This window comes from Fundulus heteroclitus, chromosome 9 (assembly GCF_011125445.2).
Source record: "Fundulus heteroclitus isolate FHET01 chromosome 9, MU-UCD_Fhet_4.1, whole genome shotgun sequence".
NCBI lineage: Eukaryota > Metazoa > Chordata > Actinopteri > Cyprinodontiformes > Fundulidae > Fundulus > Fundulus heteroclitus.
This window is the reverse complement of record NC_046369.1, coordinates 14,496,383-14,515,504: the sequence shown is the minus strand read 5'-3', so window position 1 is coordinate 14,515,504 and position 19,122 is coordinate 14,496,383. Positions and strand designations below refer to the sequence as shown.

The following is a 19,122-nucleotide window of genomic DNA, read 5'->3' as shown; positions in this document are numbered from 1 at the left end:
TAAAAGATGAAATAACAACAAGCAATGCAAATTGGAGAACAGTAGGAGAACTCAGCAGAGTGTGAGAAATAGACCCAGATGTCCTTCAGCAACCTAAGCCTATAGGAGCATAACTACAGAGATAGCTGAGGGTAACCTAAGCCACTCTAACTATAAGCTTTGTCAAAAAGGAAAATTTTAAGTCTAGTCTTAAAAGTAGACAGGGTGTCTGCCTCACAAACCAAAGCTGGGAGTTGGTTCCATGGGAGAGCACATGTCCCTTCTGTCCCCACATGTCTGTTTTACGAATAAACATGCTGGCAGACGCTCACTTTTATATGACGTACATGCCATGGTTATGAAGACAGAAAAGTCTTTCTGTGACATGCAAATTACTTGTCACAAACATCACTACGCTAAGGTAGACAGGACTGGGAGTTATGGAGAAAATACACTGACAAAGACAAAGAGTGGAGACAATGACATCTCTGAAGCAAAACATGGACCAGCAAACATAGAGTCTCAGGTACTAGCCAAAGTAAATTGCTCGTTAAGAACAACATCAAATGCATAAATAGGAAATACAATGTCAGACAGGCTACACTCTCGAGTAAAAAGTTAAACAAAATTTGGGGTAAGGTTACATATTTTTGTTGTGTGTTACAATTATACAAATAAGGTTGTGAAAACAATTGACATTTCAACTAACTTGATTAAAAATATATATTTAAAGACACTCATTTGCATTAAAACTGACAGACTCAGCCATTTGAAGTTTAAAATTCTAGTAAATAGGAGTGTGATCTTTTTAAGTTGAAAAAGCAAAAGCATCATTTGGAGGTATTTTGCTGATGAGGTAGACAAACACAAACGGTTTTACAATTCACCGCCAAACAAAATCTAAGTTATGTACTTTGGTAAGGGATATTAACATTTAAATTATCTCATCAGCTGTTTTGTTAAACTGGAAACTGAGACTTCTATATTTATTTTGAAAATGAGAATTGCCTACTTCTTATTGGTTTTGTCCAAATTAAGATAAAACATTACCATAATGAAATTGGCATTTTTTTTTTCTTATTTCTTTAGAAAGAAACATTTGTCTTGAAAAGATTTCCTCTGTATTTATACTTTAAGGGACAAAGCAACTGTAAAATAGCTTTCTATATAAACAAACAAACACAGTGGACATGTATTTGAGAAAGGAGAGATATAGTATCAGATAAAAATAAGGTGTAGTCATTTTGCAAACTGCCATTATGTAATTTAATCTATACTGTTAATCATACTCTGCTCAGAGGTAATTCAGAGGTAACGGTCTCTGTGTTTTTTTATTTTATTTTTTTGCTTTTTCGTGTAGTTTTTGCTTTTTGTACAAACTCCCCTAGGGGATTTTTTTTTTTTTTTTTTTTGCATTCCCTCTCAAAAGTATTGCATTTCCTAGCAATAATTTTGCGTTTACTCGCAAAATGTTTTGCGTTCGCAGTAACCTAGTAGACAGCTCATACTGTACATTGAATTCTGAAAGTCTTTCTGCTACAGTACATGGTTTTTGTAAGGTTTGTGCATGTATGGTAATATCTAGTTAGTGAAACATCTGAAGTTTTATACCATTTAGGAAACAAAAATGCACCACCAACTTATGTGCAAAATACAAAAGCAAAATGGGTTAAACATGGGCTCTCCATCTCTTTCCATCCCTTCTCAGACAAACGTAAACTTTCTGTAAGAAAGAAAAAAATACATTCAACTTACTTGGACTATTTTTGGATATTTTCACTGGATAATAGTCATCTGACAGTTTTCATTGTGTCTTTCCTGTCTCGATAGTCTGGCTAATAACGGACCGTTTTCATGCACAGTCCCTTTTCAATCTTACACAAACAAACATGAACACGCAGTTAATAGATCGATTTCAATCAGTTTTCTGCACCAAAGAGTTAAGAATGTATAAACAAGTTTTCACTGAGGCTCTTCAAAGGTATTTGCAATTTTAAATTGAAGCTTATATTGTAGAAGAAAGACTTTTAGTATTCAATATGCTGCATTTACCGTCTACTAGGTCATTGCGAGGGAAGGCAAAAGTATTGCGTGGGAATGTAATACTATTGCGAGGGAATACAAAATAACATAAAAAAATCCCGTGTACCCTAGGGGGCTCCGTAATTTTGACTATGCCAGTATAATTTACTGATTTAGAGCCACAGGTCTTAATGAAAATCCTCTGCCTGGTGAGCAGCACTATTGATCACTTTGAGCAGCAGTTTAAAACAGAGCTAATTGATCAATCACAGCAGGTTGCTTTTGATAAATGGAACATGACTGGTACATCAACCCGCAGCTTTCGCCTCCTAAGGCAGAGCTACAACTGGAGAGCGTTGATGTGTGAGAAACATGTAATGAACATGTACATTCATTAGCGTTTGTGCGTAACTTATAACGCATGGTATGCTGCAGTTGGCCCTGAGTACTGCAGCTTGTGTTTTGACATGAACTGAAAAATGTCAACTCAAGGCACTTCAATCAAATCATACAGACACATTGGTTTAAATGTTTTCCATCTAAGGAAACCCAGCAGATTGTATAGAGTCACCGACTTGCATCATTCACTCCTCCTGGGTGGGCATGTAGCAACAGTGGACAGACGCTTGCACTGAGCTTCCTGATACCGTGCATGCATGCAGTGACTGTAGAAAGGAAATCTCCCCTTTGACAGGAGAAAACCTCCAGCAGAACCAGGCTCAGTGTGATAGGCAATCTGCCACGGCTGACTGGGTGTTAGAGTGTGCATACACACAGGAAGAACACAGAAGCACTGATCCAGGACGACTTTCTATGTGAGAGAAACAAACAAGATGGCGGTCGTAGCTCCTTTAGTGGCTTCAGCTAGTTAAAGAAAAACAGCTAAACACATAATCGCTGAGCCAGTTCTCAAGTCTTAGAGTGCATCCATTTAGTCATAGTAAAACCTGAACGATTGCTATGTCTCGGAGAGAGAGACAGGGTTAACCACTAAAACACACGGCCTTCTTCTAGAGGAAGCCCCTAATGGAGACTGCCATTATCCTTTTACATTTCTTTTACATAGAAAGCACTCCTGTATTGGTGCCTCTCTGTTCTTTTTGTGTGTATGCCCTGTCTTCTCAAACCCCTTGTTGGTTGCGGCAAATGGCTGTAAACACTGAGCCTGGTTCTGCTGGTGTTTTCGCTCTCCTCAGTCGCTACATGCACGCTCAGAATGAGGGATTGCTGCAAACTCAATCGCACAGTCCAAATGACTGTCCACTACTCATCAAGGAGTAGTAAATATTTCAAATTAATGACTCCATGCAACCAGTTGGGTTTACTTAACCCAAATTTACACTGCCCCCGGTTCCGCTCTGCTCTGCCCTGCCATTCGCCAACATTCGTTCCAGTCTTAACTTACATTAAAAGTGATCATCCGCCCCGGTGCAGAGCCTAGAGGTGCTCTAAGAAGCATGTGCAGATCGCACAATAAAAGACATTAATGAGGAAGTCAGACCAAAACAATTCATTCTGCAGAAGTTCAAACAGCTTCACTTTTTGTTTTTTGTTGTCATTTTACATCTAGACATTTTCATGAGTTATGTTCTACAATGAGTGAGTATATTGCTTGCAGAAGAGCTATATTTCTTGCTTAATAACATTTAATGTTTAATCATTAGCTTTTGATTACCTAAGCTCATTTATATAGGCCATCAATTGATCTAATTGATCTAGCGTATTCAATTGCTAATATAAACACAAATATGTATCTAAAATGTGTGCATATTCATTAATATAGACAGGTTTTAAAAAAAAAAATCTAGTCCGTCTTTAGTGAAATATTTTAAAGTACGGATGTGGCATCCGTTCAGTTTCCCGTTGATTTGGTGATTTGATTTCCCGGTGATTTAGAATCAAGTTAGTTTTGAGTCACAAATTGAATAACTTTAGTCTCGACTTCATGAGTCACAAGACAGATTACAGAAAATAGCTGTGGAGACGGTTAAAGAAGGGTTATAATAAAAAAAAACTGTTTGCAAAGCTTTAAATATTTATATTTTGGTTTCCCTTCCTTCAACTCCAGTCACCTTAAACATAATGTATACATTTTATTTAACAACTACCATATAAATAATAATTTTCACTATTTTTGCCAGAGGTAAAGGATACACCACCACATGCTAAAAATACAGAAAACCCTGTGAATCAAAAATAATTTCCCTGGAATGTGAATTGTTCATGGTAATTAATTAGCAAAAAGAAAAAGAAAATCTCAGTACGGTGCAGGAGTGAATGGTAGCAATAGTTTGTCTGCCGTCAATCTGTAGCTTTACTGGGAGTAAAATGATGGATTGGGGGCTTTAAACCCCCCAAAAACCAGCCACAGCATCAGATTATAATGGGACAAGGTAACAAATGTTTGGATCGGTACATGGATTGGTCGCCTCAACCTGATATCCAATGTTAGAATGTCATCAGCATTAGACCCGGTACCAATATTGGGTTTAATCTGATTACAGCTTCACGTCTGTAGCTTGTCAATATTTCCCAACTTCCTAGATTTAAAAAAAAAAAATTGGATTCAGGAAGATCAACGTCAGTAATAATTACATGAAATGACTGACTTAGGTTTAAGGAGCTGCCAGCTTATCAACAGCTCTCTGAGGACAGCTCCTATTAAAAGCTTTTAAATCACATATCTGGCTGTACTGGTTACTCTCAAAAACAGTCAATGTAGAAAAATGTAAAAAAAATAAAAATAAAAAAATAAAACATAATTGGAAGTATGAGCTTTACTAGATTACACGCATTTTTCACATTTTACCTGTCTCTGTGTGTCTATTACTGCTGCAGACACCAGCAGAGCCCCGGCCAGGAAGGACTTAAACGCAGACCAAAACAGGAAGGTTTAGCACACACAGTCACATTCACACATCCAGGTTCAAAACCCTCCCTGTGAATGACTGACATGCTGACTGACCACTTGTGACTCCACAGGGGCTTTGTTTTCTGAGCGTATGAAAGGGTGGACTGGATATTCCAGCTGGCCTGTCATGGGACTCCCAATCGCGTGTGAACTGAACTCGGCGGGAGCTGCGGCTAACAGGTCCAACACTGAAACACTTAACAGGATGAAAAGGTCGGCCGGGGCCAGCTCATCTGGGTAAACCAGGAATAGTTTTTGCGATGGCTCCGTGGATTTATTTTTTCCCTATAACCCTCTGCTCATATAAAGTAAAAATGTTAGTATTTCTCCACTTCAAAGAAACAAAACATTGTTACCGTCTGAAGACTTTGTTTTACCTGCTTTTGCAAAAAAAAAAAAAAAACATTAAGTTAAAAAAATGCATTTAGCACATCCCCTTACAATATGTATGAAACTCATAATAAACAAACTAAAGAAGAAATATTATTTTTCTGCTCTCATCACCAAAAACGAACACTGACCTTCAAAGACGTCTCTGCAACGCTTGAACACTTTTATCTTATGCAGATTTCAACTTCCCACCACAATCCATCTATTCTGGCTCCAACACACACATCATCCCCACCTAGTTAACCTTGACCAACTAACCAGCCCCACACATAGAAGTCAAAGCCCGCTGTCCTAATTGCAAATTGCTGGGAATGAGATCACGCTTCTACCCATCAACCTCTGGTGTGAACTTAATTGTGTACACACAGGCGTTGGGTTTCAGACCCAGTCCGCATCGCACAGCGAGCGAAGAGAAACAGACAGAGTGAACTTGACAATGAACGAGGGCGCGACAGCGCGAGTGGAGGGGGAGTGAAGCGCAGACCACCCAACAGCTGCAAAGGAAAACAAAGACGGGTTGGCCGGGGAACAGAGTCAGCTTCGATCGGTTCGGAAGTAGGACAATTGAAAGCTGTGGCGGGGTAGCAGTCTGCCAAGACAACAAGAGACTGATAGAAAGTGAAGGATTAGAAACCTCGTCTAACCGTAGAGTTTATCCTAAACTGTAAACGTACACATATATAAGCAAATAAGCTCACATGCATAATAAATAAAATCAGAGCTTTATTTTAGTGAATATGAATGAAATCCAAAACGTTTTTTTGCATATATTTTGCCAGATTTTATAAAAAAAATAGTGCCTATTAAAATGAAAAGGTAATATCAAGAAATATTCCTTATCAGAAACATGTGCGGGACTATTCGGCTTCTCTTTCCATCCCACACCTCTCGAAAGCTAAGCAAATCATCAGGTTTGAGTGCAACTGACTGGGAGTTTCAGGAAAGAAAGCGTAGAAACTAACCATGTGACACAGTTTGTTACATTTAAATGTAAAACAACTAACTAAAAATATATTTATGACGAGAGAAGACAGGGAAATGTAAAGATGCACGAAGGGTGTGAGGAGTAGTTTTAGTGGTGGCCACTAGGGGGATGAGATTGTGTATAATGTTGAATGTGAGACCTGCATGCTGAGTTTATTTTAAAGAGGAGGCAGTCAGTTAAGCGCTGAGGAGCCTGTGTGGGGAATTTAGAGGAAGCCAAAAAGGGACCTCTGCTGAGTTTTTTGGGGGGTTATTTGTTTGCAACATTAACATATTGGGATAGTATCGGTATTTAAATTTAGTGAAGTTGAGAATAGTTCATTTCCACAACGACTGCACAGATTTCTCTAATCATGAAGGTTCATTTAATAGCCTATCACTCCGCTCAGCTAAAGGGTCTGGCTGCCATCCCCGATAGTACACTTTCATTTGTCAGCTTGCTTCAAAATTGTTTTACCCAAACCGCTGTTCCCACTCAGGGCCAATGCAGGACATGTTGTCTCATGATGTGAAAAGCTGAACTTTACTTAGAGTCTATCTCAAAAAAGAAAAAAAAAGAAAAATATAACAGCACCAATTTTGTTTGCATTGTTATTTTGCTCTTAAGGTTAACAAATGTCCATATTGTGGGTAGGGCTGAGTTGAGTGGTGGGTTTGGGCTGCAGGCTCGTGGCAATACCCGAAATATCTAGATATCGCTTATATTCCTGCTTCTCGGTCAGTTGTCGTCGAATTTAACCCCTTCTCTAATTAACTGTAATTGTAAATGGCTTTCTTTTGTTAGTCCATCATGTCTTAGATATCCTTCTTTCTTTCTTTCTTTCTTTTTTTTCAAACATTTACTACATTTCTGTAGACAAGAAAACAAATCTCATAAAAATACTGATCCTAATCCAGCTGAATTGTGGGAAACAGCCCAATTAAACAATTTCTATATCTCACAATATGATAGTGAAGTGATGCATCTAACGTTGCTGTTCCCCTGTTGAAACCATTTTTTAACCTTATAATTATCCAAATCACAATTTTCCTGAATGACCTGAATGTTACTGTGTGAAATAAATGGTCACCTGAAAAGAGAGTTACCTTTCTATCCAGTTGAGTGAAAGGGGAAGTTTGAAGCAGGGATTTTTCCTCAACACGCGGAGTGGTTAACTGACCTGAGGACAGATAAATGGAGACACTGTCAGCTCTTTTAATCTCTGGATGAACATTTTCAAATGTTTGGCACCCGTACATCAGCACACATTTTGTCTAATCATGATACAAGAAAACAGACTATCAAAACACAACCATTAAAATAGTATTGCAGAAAATGGCTGAAAAAGCTGAAAATAAAAAAGAACAACCCATAGAAAAGCTGCAAAGTACAAAAAATGGAATAAGATTTTTGTACATGTTTCAGTAATTGAATGGTTTTATATTGTTCTTTCTAATCTAAGGAATCTTTAAATTAAAATGAGAGACGCCGATCGGATTCTATAGATGTTAATCCGTACCTCTTCAGTAAGCATAAATTTAGATATTTGCCCTAGCTGTGAAGATTTTAGGCATTTACCAGATTTTTTATTTTTTTTTTATAAAATAGGTTAATAAGTAAAGTGCAAGTGTTTTTTTTTAATATTGCTTCATGCTGTTTTAGCTGCTGACAACAAGTAAATAAAGTCATAAACCTGTTGTTTGATGAATGCTCTGGTGTGTTTGATAAAAAAAGGAAATGTCTAAAAAAAGTGTTAAGTTTGTTTCTTCTAAACTGGAAAATAAAGGACAGTCAAGACAAGAGCAAATAAACTGGGCGATTAACTAAATTTTAGAAACATTTCTAAATGAGTGATACTTGATCTTGGTACAGTAAAAACAATCAATAAATACAAATCTGGACCTTCAAGTTTGTTCTAAGTCCAGATTGGCTGAGAATCTGTGAACTTGGTGAGATATTTTTATTTTATATGAACCCGTCATCCACCTTATCTGATTGCCAGCAGTCTTGTCTCTCTCTTCTCACACGCGGCCAGTCACGGCTGCTTTTTTACCCCGACACCGCTGTCTGGACTGATCTCTGAGGACGGCTGCTGATTTCCAACGGCAAAAACAATTTCCTCGTGCTCCTGCATGACACCTGCCCACCCATCCCGCCTGTGCATCTACACATTACGCAATATCTTCATCTGTCTCTGTCTCATTTATATGGAAGAGGGCAAAAGGGTGGGTGGCGAGTCCACAAGAGAGGGGTCAACGTGCTGAAGGAATCCATCCCTCTGAGATGTCAGCGTTGTGAATGTGACGAAGAGAGGAAGCATGGCTTGACTCGAAATTAAAAGCTGGCATAAACCCAGAACTGATGATGCTGTCACAGTCCGGTTTATTTGTATAGCACATTTCAGCAGCAAGGAGGTTCAAAGTGTTTTACATCATGAAAACATAAAAAAACATCATAAACACATCGAAACTGTCACTGGTTGTGAGGCCAGTAGCACACATTAAATTGTATCAGGTGAAAACATCAATACACATCAAATGTGTTGGTCAATGTTCCTGTTATTATGGGCGGAAAGCAGCTCTAAACAGGTGGGCTTTCAGTGTTGATTTAAAGGAACTCAGTAATTAGGCTGATTTGCTGTTTTCTGGAAGTTTGTTCCAGAGTTGTGGAGCATAGGAGCTGAATGCTGCTTCTCCATTTTTTACGTTCTGGTTCTGGGTATGCAGCCATCATACTTTATAACCTGTGTAAAATCACTCAAAACTGCATGAATAGCTGTAACTCTAACAAAGGTGAAACTAATTTTGCAGATGCATATTGTTTTAATTTAACGAACAGCTCTGCTTAGGTTTTATTTAGCAATTTAAATGTAAGCACTGGAGTTTTCCTCTCCACTGTCGCTTCATGCATGCTCAGTATGAGGGATTGCTGCAAAACTATCGACAATGCGGACGACTGTCCACTGACTGTCCACTGTGGATCTACGCTCTTTCAGGAGTGATTGTTGCTTGTCAAGACTTGCTGCAATCTGCTGGGTTGTCTTAGATAGGAAACTTTTTCACTAGAGAAATAACATTTAAATTGAATCGAAACCCGCCTGTATTCATCATGAGGAATGAATGTCGGGTTTGCAAACAAATACTATTTACTCTTGTTGTGTAATTTAAAGTTAGCAGAAAACAATAGCTGTTTGGCAGATGACTGAAAGAAAATGCATGGAGTATTTACTTGAAAGGTAATGTTTGGTACTTCCACAACATAACTCCAACCCATTGGCGTAGGGTATATACAAACAGGTACAGCTCCATGCCAAGGTAATACAAGACTTCTTGATTAATTTCTCATGGTGCTTTGGAAGTCCATCAATATACAGTAGATGCACAGGTTCCTTAAAAGGTTTCCATTAACTACCAGGATCCCGACATTTGTGTTTTATTTGATTACATTTCATTTTATAGAATAACTGATTAAGAAATCAATTTTTTTTCTGATGGGGGCTATTTAAATGGGCCTTTCTTGCACACATCATCTTTAAATAACAGAAAAATGTTGTTGAGCGTGATGACACCTTTAGCATGTGGATTGGTAAATAATGATACACCAAACCACTGAAAATGGCAATTTATGATCAAAGGCAATGAAAATACAAAATCTTAACTACCATCAATTTAATAGCCATAAAGCGCAGGTAAAGGAAAATGTCCTTTACCAACAGAGAGCCAGCAGAGAGAACCAACAACATTTTACCAAGTCAGAGTTTGACATTATGTGTAGGAATAAATACTAGCTTGAATACTAATGTTTTCTGAAAGGATAAGGGTAACATTGGAGGTGAGGGGTGCAGAGGGAAGGTTAGGTTCAGGAAGTTTTCACTCCTTTCTTCCCAGTGTGCCCATGGCCTTTCCAACTTCCAGTCAAATGCTGAAAGAAGCCAGATACAGGCAGGGTAATCGCTAGCTAATAAGGAAACTATATTGAAAACAGACAGCCGGTCACGTATAACAAGCTTGAAAGATGCATACACATTTTTGTACATACACAAAAAAAAAATACACTGAATGCATGTGATCGCACAAAGATATGTAACTGCAGTGCAATCCATGGCAACAAACTTTAAAACGGAACAATCGCTGAAAATCTATAAAACTATAGAAAAGCACATGTGGGTAGAAAACACACACATTGAAAAACACAAAATTCCCACTAGACCCAGATCCTTTTTTTCTACGCCTGACTTCAGCCTTCTACCACCGTCGTAGAAAAGTGAAAGCACATGGAAAAAAAATATCAATAATTTCATGGTATGATAATGATACACATCAATTATCAATTTGGAAGCAGAGAAAAGAATCCCACCGGGTATTATATATGGGAATGTGTGTGTTTTATGTGACCATATGTGAGATAACAAATAAGAACATACTCCAAAGCATGAGAATTTCATTGTATGTTTGAAAAAAGGTTGTGGAAATAAAGTGAGAGTAAATTGAATTTCTACACAAAAATTAAGAATATTTGTGACCAAACTACGGTTTCACAAGCAAATAATTCTATATGTTGCTTTCACAAATGTAGATAGTAGTTCGGATCAATACATACAGCTTCTAATACTGTAGTGGCCTGCTATGATGGTTATGCAAATAAATGAAACAAATATCCAAATATTGCAACGTGCAATTTGAGGCGTTTAGACAAGTCAATGGGATTTATCTGGCTTTTGTGTTTTTACAAATAGAATAAAAGTTCTATTAATCTCAAATGTTGCTTTAATGAATTTCTGTTCAAATCATTCAGTTCAGATTTTAAAATATACTCATTAAAAACTGTGAAATAGTCCATTAGTTTAGGAGCAGTCGGAAACTACAAATCACATGCCAACTTTGGTGGCTGTGGTTAGTGTGTGATTGACTGTTTACAATACTTTATAAAAACATTTGCATCTTTCCATTCATTCTATCACTGTTCTTACCGATTATCCAAATTCCGGCACACAAATTATTACAAGTACAAATTATTTCAATTCCTTTGTTAAGGGGTGTTGCAGGCCTGACGTTGAATCATCAGTCAACATTATGCCAACTAGGGTATCAGGCAATATGGTGACAATGATATCAGTTGTGTTGTTTGCCTATTTTCTGCTCTCCTCTCTTTCTCCTCTGGGCTTCCATCAGTCTGTGACTTTTAGCATTTTCAGCAAAGTCATTTCTGTGTGACTTTACATCTGCTTCCATGAGACTTTGTCCAACTGGCTAAGTATCACATTAGCATGTATTAGGGCAAGTTCATAACACTTGGAATATACTAGCCAACAATGATTACACTCCAAACACTCCCTTGCAATATGAATATTGCATACACTGAAATCACAATGACAATATATTCCCAACCTATTGTGCAGTCCTAAAGTCTTAATTCAAAAAGAGGATCTCAATCACAGAATACACAGGGTATCAATCTTAAAGTAACCTTTTTTTTTCATAGCAAGAGCTGAAAAGCAGCATACACTTTATCAAAGTCGCATACTGGCAATAACTGGACTTCGACTCCAATCCACGGGAAATATTGCGGCATTTTAAATTTACAAGATCTTGTTCCATGAGATCTTGTTGCACTCCTGCTTTTTCTAAATAGGAAGTTTGTTTCAATGTATGAAAAGTGTATTGTAACAGAAGTATTCATCAAAGGTTATGGCCTCAGCAGCTACTTACTCGTGGAGATGTGAATGCACTGACTGCTGTCGTTGACTTACAACTTGCTGTAACTGGATTTGAGTGAATTCATTGTTCAGGAATTGACTTTGAGGCCATTTGAGCTTTGTAACACGGTCTGTCATTCTACTGGAAGTAGGAAAAAGAAGATGGGCTCAGTGATTGGGAATGTATCACCATGGACACCATCTATACTAAGGTATGCTATTGCATTTTAATGATGCTTAATGGGGACAATACAGCCCAAGGTGGGCAAACAACATACTTCACTTCTAAAGCACCACAACAAGCTTGAACCACTGATACGAGGCAGAATGAATCCATGTTATACAAGCTACATTTTGACTCTACAATCCAAATCTCCTGGCTGAATATCAGGCCTAGTCCACACGTAGCCAGATATATGGGAGAACAAATTCTTATTATATTTAAATATTTTGGGCATTCATCTGCATTCTCACTAAAAATTAGTATTTGTGAAAACTCTGGCCAAAGTGATTATTTGTGAAAACTCAGTTTTTCAGAATCAGTGTGTACACGGCAAAACAGAGTTTCAGGGTCCGGCGTGCCACAGTCTGCAACAAATAACGTGGTGCTGACATCACATGTAACCAATCTTATAGAGTTGGCCAAGCAGTGAAGGAAAAATAAAAGCTATCAGGGAAGTGAAGATTTTTATGCTGGTGTTGTGATTGACTGTTTACAATATGTGTCTAATCAATGTTTTAAGCTGGAAAAACCTACCGCTACAAAATCAACGGCATCTCCAGTTGGTCATTTTCAACCAACATTACCCCGACAACCACACAGCATTTCCTGTCTTCACCTTGGTATCGAGACTTCAACGTAAAAGCATACGTGGAACATTATAAACATTACAGTTGGTTCCACAAAGGAGGAAGACTGCTTGGAGGTCAACTTTTTATATTAACTCCCTCCCAATACAGAGGCAAGTCGTTCAACACTGCCATCATTTTTCGAAGGATGTTGACTGGCTGACTTAGGTTTTAGCTTTGCGGTACACTGGCCACTATGCGTTTAACATGTTTAAAACAATGTTCAGTGGTGAATTTGTGTTTGTACCACTGTCATTGGATTTATGCCAGTGCTGCTCAAATGTTGCAAAAACAACCCAATGATGAAGTTATTTTTAATAGCAGGTATGAAGGCATATTCCGATGGTGCAGGGGTGGTGAGCACGGCCCATAGGCCTAAAGGCTCCCAAATACTCTGGCGTCCAGCTCAGTGTATCAAGCTCGCTGTCACATTTAAGACAGTTCGATGTGACGTCTTGCCGACGAGCAGCTTATAATGTGACACCGCGTATGTGGTCGTAGAAACTGATCTCTGCGCATACGTGTTTGCAAGGAGTTTGTACAGATTCTGCAAACTTTGCATAGATGTCAGCAGACTCATGTCCGCGCAGTATGTAGCAGCCTTTAGTCCTCGATGCGGTAAACCTAGGTTTGATTCCGTACTGAGGTCCTTTGCCACATGTCTTCCCCCCTCTCTCAAACCCCCTTTCCTGTCAGCCTACTGTGTGAAAAACGAGCCACTAATGCCATATAGAAAACAGAAAAAGAGTTTAAAAAAGAGCTTGTATGAAAAGAAAGTCATGGAAAAGTGGCACAGTAACAAATCCTGTGTTAAAACAACAAATCTCTGAATTCTACACCCTTCATCCTAATGTACACACACTCAACAAAACGAGTGGAGGATCATCAGCAATGTACTGTTTTTCCAAAAGTGAAATATAGGTTTCATTCCTTTGCATTTAGACCCATGTCAAATTCATGTGTTGTATAAATATGCCATCATACACTGTAAGATATTAAACTCTGTAACAGCAGCTTTACCAGAAGTGGATTGAGAAATAATATTAGACACAAACAACCCACATGTAATCCACAGAGCCCAGAGGAATTAAGACAACATGTTTAGAGGGATTGATATTGTCTAGTTGACTGAAGCAGATCATAGAGCAGTTTTAGAAAGCACAAGGTTGGAAAAAAAATAATAATAATTTGAGTCGGGGTTTACAGAGAAAATTTTGTCTGCTGATCCTCTCACGTTATATGTACTGTTTTTTTGCATCTATTGTGCTCACTTCTTGACTTTTAAACCAATTTTTAAACCAGCTAAAAACAAAATATTCACTCCAATTTACAAATGCTAAATAATAATAATAATAATAATAATAATAATAATAATAATAATAATAATAATAATAATAATTACATTCTAAATGCAAAAAAAGTAAAAAAACTGGAATGATTCCAATAATCAAAATGCATAAGAATACAACATTTAATAAAAAATAACATCTATTCCACCTGTATTTTTTTCTTTTTCACACACACACAACTATTCATCCTATAAGTGCACCGTTCCCCCGAGCAAAGCACACCCAGTTCTGCTTACACCATCAGCAGCATCAAAAGGGACAATCTATGTTCTCCCCTCCGTCTTCTTTTTTTTTTTTTTTTTTTTTTTTTTTTCATTTGAGTGACTATGAGCTGTAGCAGCCGCAGCTGCAGCATCTCTCCCTGCCCGTGCTCAGTCGGGGTGAGGCAATAGGTTTAGCAGGCGAGGAGGCGAGGCAGATTTATGGCGGTGGATGTGACCTCTGGGGCCGTAACACGGTGATGGGTGAGTGGCTCTCAGCGGTAAGCTACTGGCACTTGACAAAGTGCCCGAAGCAGAATGAATTTACTTCTCTTTTCCTCAATCATCAAGCAGCCACTGCCCTGACCCCCATCCTGACTGCTATAACAAGATCTCCCATCTCACAAGGGCCTGAAAAATTTACTGTCACATCTACTTTTCAATGAGCTCAAGTGAGCACTTCTTTCACCTTCAGCGGAGCAGGTGCTGGTGTCGACCAGGGCTAACCTGCCGCTGGTATGAGTTTGTGAGTACATTTTATGTGTGCGTGCATAAGGGGGAGACAGAGAGATGAACTTAGGGGGAGAGAAATCTGCAGGCACAGGTAAGCTGGTCAACTCAGCTCTCTCCTCCTATATTCAGGCACAGCCTTTATAATAAGGTATTTGCAAAGAGAAGACAAAAAAAAAAAAACAGGAAATACCCAAAGACATACAAGTATCCCATGGTTCCATGAAATGTTCTTGAAACTTGGAAGTTTTCTTTAGCACGCGCAAGAGTAATAAGGTTACCAGGGACACAGAGGGCAGAACTATATGGATGTCAATAGACACCCATCCTGTTTATATTAGAAGTCAATCTACCTTAACACATCTCTTATACACACAGGCACACACAGCAGGCATTATAGAGTTTGTGTGTATGAAGGCTTTCATCAGCCTGATGGCAGTAGTGTTGGACTTAATGATCCTGGTATTCTTTTTTTTTTTTCCTTTTTTTTTTTTTTTTTATATAACCGGTCGATAAATCTTGATGCCAACACATTTAAATTTCACCTTTCTTGCTCTCTACTTGCTGGAATGACATACAGCGAACGTATAAGGAAATAAAGCAGAGCCAATGGAAGCTTAGGAGGAAGCAACAGATTTATATTTCTTTTCTCTAAATTGTCTATTGTTTTAGACCCTTTTATAGGTCTGATGATAAATAAAATGCTGTTTCTATTTTGTTTCAACACATTGATGCAAATGATTTGAAGTTTTTAATGCTCCTAATTTTCCATCTTAAAATGAACAAACTTATCAATCACTGACTTTAACAGGTATCAATCCTTCACATTTGTTTTAAAATCATATAATAGTAACTTCTTTTCTTTTTCTTTTTTTTTTTTGATCACTAAAAAGAATGAAATGATATTTTTAGACGGTAAAATAAATTAACCATCTTTAATTATTTGGATTCAGATTTGGATGAAATGATGGGAAAAACAAAGTGCAAACAAATGTATATATTTGAACTATTTAAAGCTATTAATTTTCTATGCAAAAATTAATTGGATGAGCTCAGCGGGCTTGAACTTCAGTACTTTATCTCAAGGATAAAAAAAACAAGAATGTCAACGGCTTTTAACATCACATATTTTCCTTCTTTTTGAATCTCATAATTTCTATAACGTTCCAAGGAGCTAGGAAGCTGAAAGAAATTGAGGTAACTTTGATTCAAACAATAAAGCTTCCTGGAAAAAGGTTAACATGGCATGCCCGAAAGTCCCTGAAAAATAAACAAATATGATGCTTTGTAATTCAGAATCTGCTTGAAAATAAATAGGTACTTAGTAAATCTTTGGTCCACCATACTGACGCATTCGACAGAAAAGCAGATAAAATACTTTATGAACATTCCTCCTTATAACAGAGCAGTTTTTTAAAAATTACTCCACTATATTGTCCATCGATATTACAGTTACCCCGCCAATCAATAACCTGTGCATTAGACAAAGAAACTAGGCCGTGCACACGCCTCTACTTGTCAAGTGCAGTCTTAAACACGTCATTACTAATTCAAGCTCCTTTCTTTTTATGATCCCAGCCTCACCAGCTCCAATAATGTTATCATGATGAGCCAATAAAAATCAATGATTAAACATGTGTAATTTCCCAGAGACAATGTATTAAAATTTATTGTCTCTCTCCTTGCGGCAAGCATCAAGAGAGCCCCAGAGCGACTTACCGTCTGTGGGTTACAACTGATAATAAAGTGGGGATTAAAAGCTACTCAATGAGCTGCTGTGAAATTGATCAGGCTATGAAAAGCCGCTGTGTGCCCGGTGTTGCCTGTTAAGCTGCACAGAGTGCAGGATTAAAAAACGGCGGTGGAAAGGGAACGGTAAAGATGCAGAGAGGAGACTGGGAAACTGAGAATCAGACAGGATGAGGGGAGTTCTCATCATATGGCACGGGAAAAAAAAAGGCTTTGCTTGATGAGATTCAAAGATTTCTTCCAAGAAAGCATTTGTTGTCATTCCAGCCTTAAGCAGGAAGAAGACTGGTGATAATAAAAATATTAATATACTGAGATAGATAGATAGATAGATAGATAGATAGATAGATAGATAGATAGATAGATAGATAGATAGATAGATAGATAGATAGATAGATAGATAGATAGATAGATAGATAGATAGAGGTATTATTTTAATAAAATCAAAAAACAAGTAATATCAAGGAGCTATATCAAACTAAAAACACAGCAGCCAATGCATACTGTCTAAAAAGTGTTTTAAAATCAAGATCATTAGGATGATTAGTCAAATATGTATTATCTGAATCATTTTTACAGGGAGTGCCCAAGAGAAAACCGTCTGCTGGTCCTGCTCTGGACGCTTCACACACTTCTCCTCCAACCTCTCGGCTTAAACATTACAAAAGAGCATTATTCACATCCACCAGTATCACTAGAGAACTCCGTTGGGGCAATGTTCTCCAATAACCCATGGAGATTTACTGTTTGATCATCCACTTGGACAGTATTCCACTCGGACCCCTTTTTTAAATTACATAAAACGAGAAAGAACAAAAAAAAAAAAAAAAAAAAATCCAGCGGCCACAAACATCGCCTCTGGCTCAATCAGTGGCAGTGGCTCAGCAAACTGCATTTTTTCCTTTAACTTTCAATTCTCCTAAGCATCCGTGCTTCACAGCCCCTAGGGCTATTGCCTTTCTCAATCTGTCCCCGGAGAGGCAGGAGTTATGGTCCCTGTCGATTGAGGAGAAAGGGATGTTATTCCCCTGTCACCTCCTGGTCGCGCCGCCATCCTCCCTGCTCTGATCTACAGCCTAAACGCACCGCCACCCCTTACCGCCTTCCTCGCTCCCTCTTTTTCCCCACTTTGCTCTGTCGTAAGCCGAGGCTATGTCGTTGCCAAAAGGCTGTTGAGATGCGCGGGATGGAAAAATGTTCTGGTGAAGGGGGGTGGCGGTGCTGGTAGTGGGTTGTGACGCAGCGGTGGATCCTTTTTGTCATGCATTAGGGTTCTTAAATAAAAAGACATTCGTTTATAAAATGGATACCGGATCGGTGCTATTTGAATCAATGTATTTCAGTATTAACACTATGTTAAGTGCACATTCAGTCGCACAGAGAAGTGTACCCCCTCTGTTGAGGAGATGAGGGGAACAGAGCGTTCTGATGGAGAGGGGGTGCGAGGCTGGCTGGCCCAGGGGAGGTGACCTGCCCCAGGGCACATGCAGGTCCTTGAATGACACCCTTGATAGTGGAAGACTGACAGGGTTAAACATGAAAGGCAGTTAACTGAAGATTACATGTGCTGGCCGTTAACTCGTGTCACAGGCGTCTAGGTAGATGTGATGATTTTTTTTTTTTTTTTTGGGCTGACTTCTCCTAAACTGTTGGAAAAACACATATTCAAAATGTTTATGTGTGGGATTTAGTTCTCCATATCTAAGGCACCGTTAAGTCACATATTAGAAAGGAATATATTTTGATACTGTATAAGTATTATAAATATGGTATATCACAGGCTAGTAAATCGGCTTCCGGCACTGTGAATCACACTGTTGTTATTAACGGACAGGGAGACTTGTTTGACGATTCTAGCAATGTGTTAAACTTGTTCACTTATTTTTCAAATAGATTTTTTACTGGTTTTCTTAATCAGGCAACCAGGTTTATTCTGATAGATCACTGCGGTCTTGTCGGTACCTCCAGGGTTCAATTTTGGGCCTGGTCCTCTTTTTATTGTATGTATATGATCTCCTACATGCTACCCTAAAAGACTATAAAAAATTTGTCATATCATCTGTATGCTGATGATATGATGTACTGCTCCTTTCTAGCCTCAGAGACGAACAGAGTGTTTGAACTCAGTAATTATCTGTCATAGAGCAAACAATGCCTGTGCAACACCTCACAAATTCGGGGCGTCTTCTTTGGCAGTTTTTTGTCTTTTGACAATCACTGTAAAAAAAACTGTTTGTAGCTTATTACTTAAAGCTATAGTTGATAATCCTGTTCAGAAACAATTTTTTTTATTATACAGGGTATAATGGTTCCTCCATCCTGACAGTAGTAAATACATTATGTATTCAGAAAAAAGAGGTTCAAAAATGTTGATCTCTGTGAGAGCTGCAGGTCTATCCTCACCCCCTTCTGTCCCTCCAGTATCATTGTCCCACATGTTAATCAGTCTGACACGCTCACGTAACGCCAATGTGAAGGCACATTCCTTGTTAGCTTCCGCTTGC

The 19,122-nt window shown here is 38.3% G+C and overlaps 1 protein-coding gene across 2 annotated transcripts in view; it reads right to left on the bottom strand.

Moving 5' to 3' along the window:
• Positions 1 to 19,122, bottom strand: part of LOC105933155 (adhesion G-protein coupled receptor D2) — a 111,266-nt gene that overhangs the window by 13,688 nt on the left and 78,456 nt on the right. Inside the window, exon 24 of one of the 2 annotated variants that reach the window (XM_036141074.1) lies at positions 7,357 to 7,446. In XM_036141074.1, the coding sequence (XP_035996967.1) occupies positions 7,357 to 7,446 (90 nt within the window). The remainder of the gene's footprint in view (positions 1 to 7,356; positions 7,447 to 19,122) is intronic. The other variant, XM_036141073.1, reaches the window with a different exon arrangement.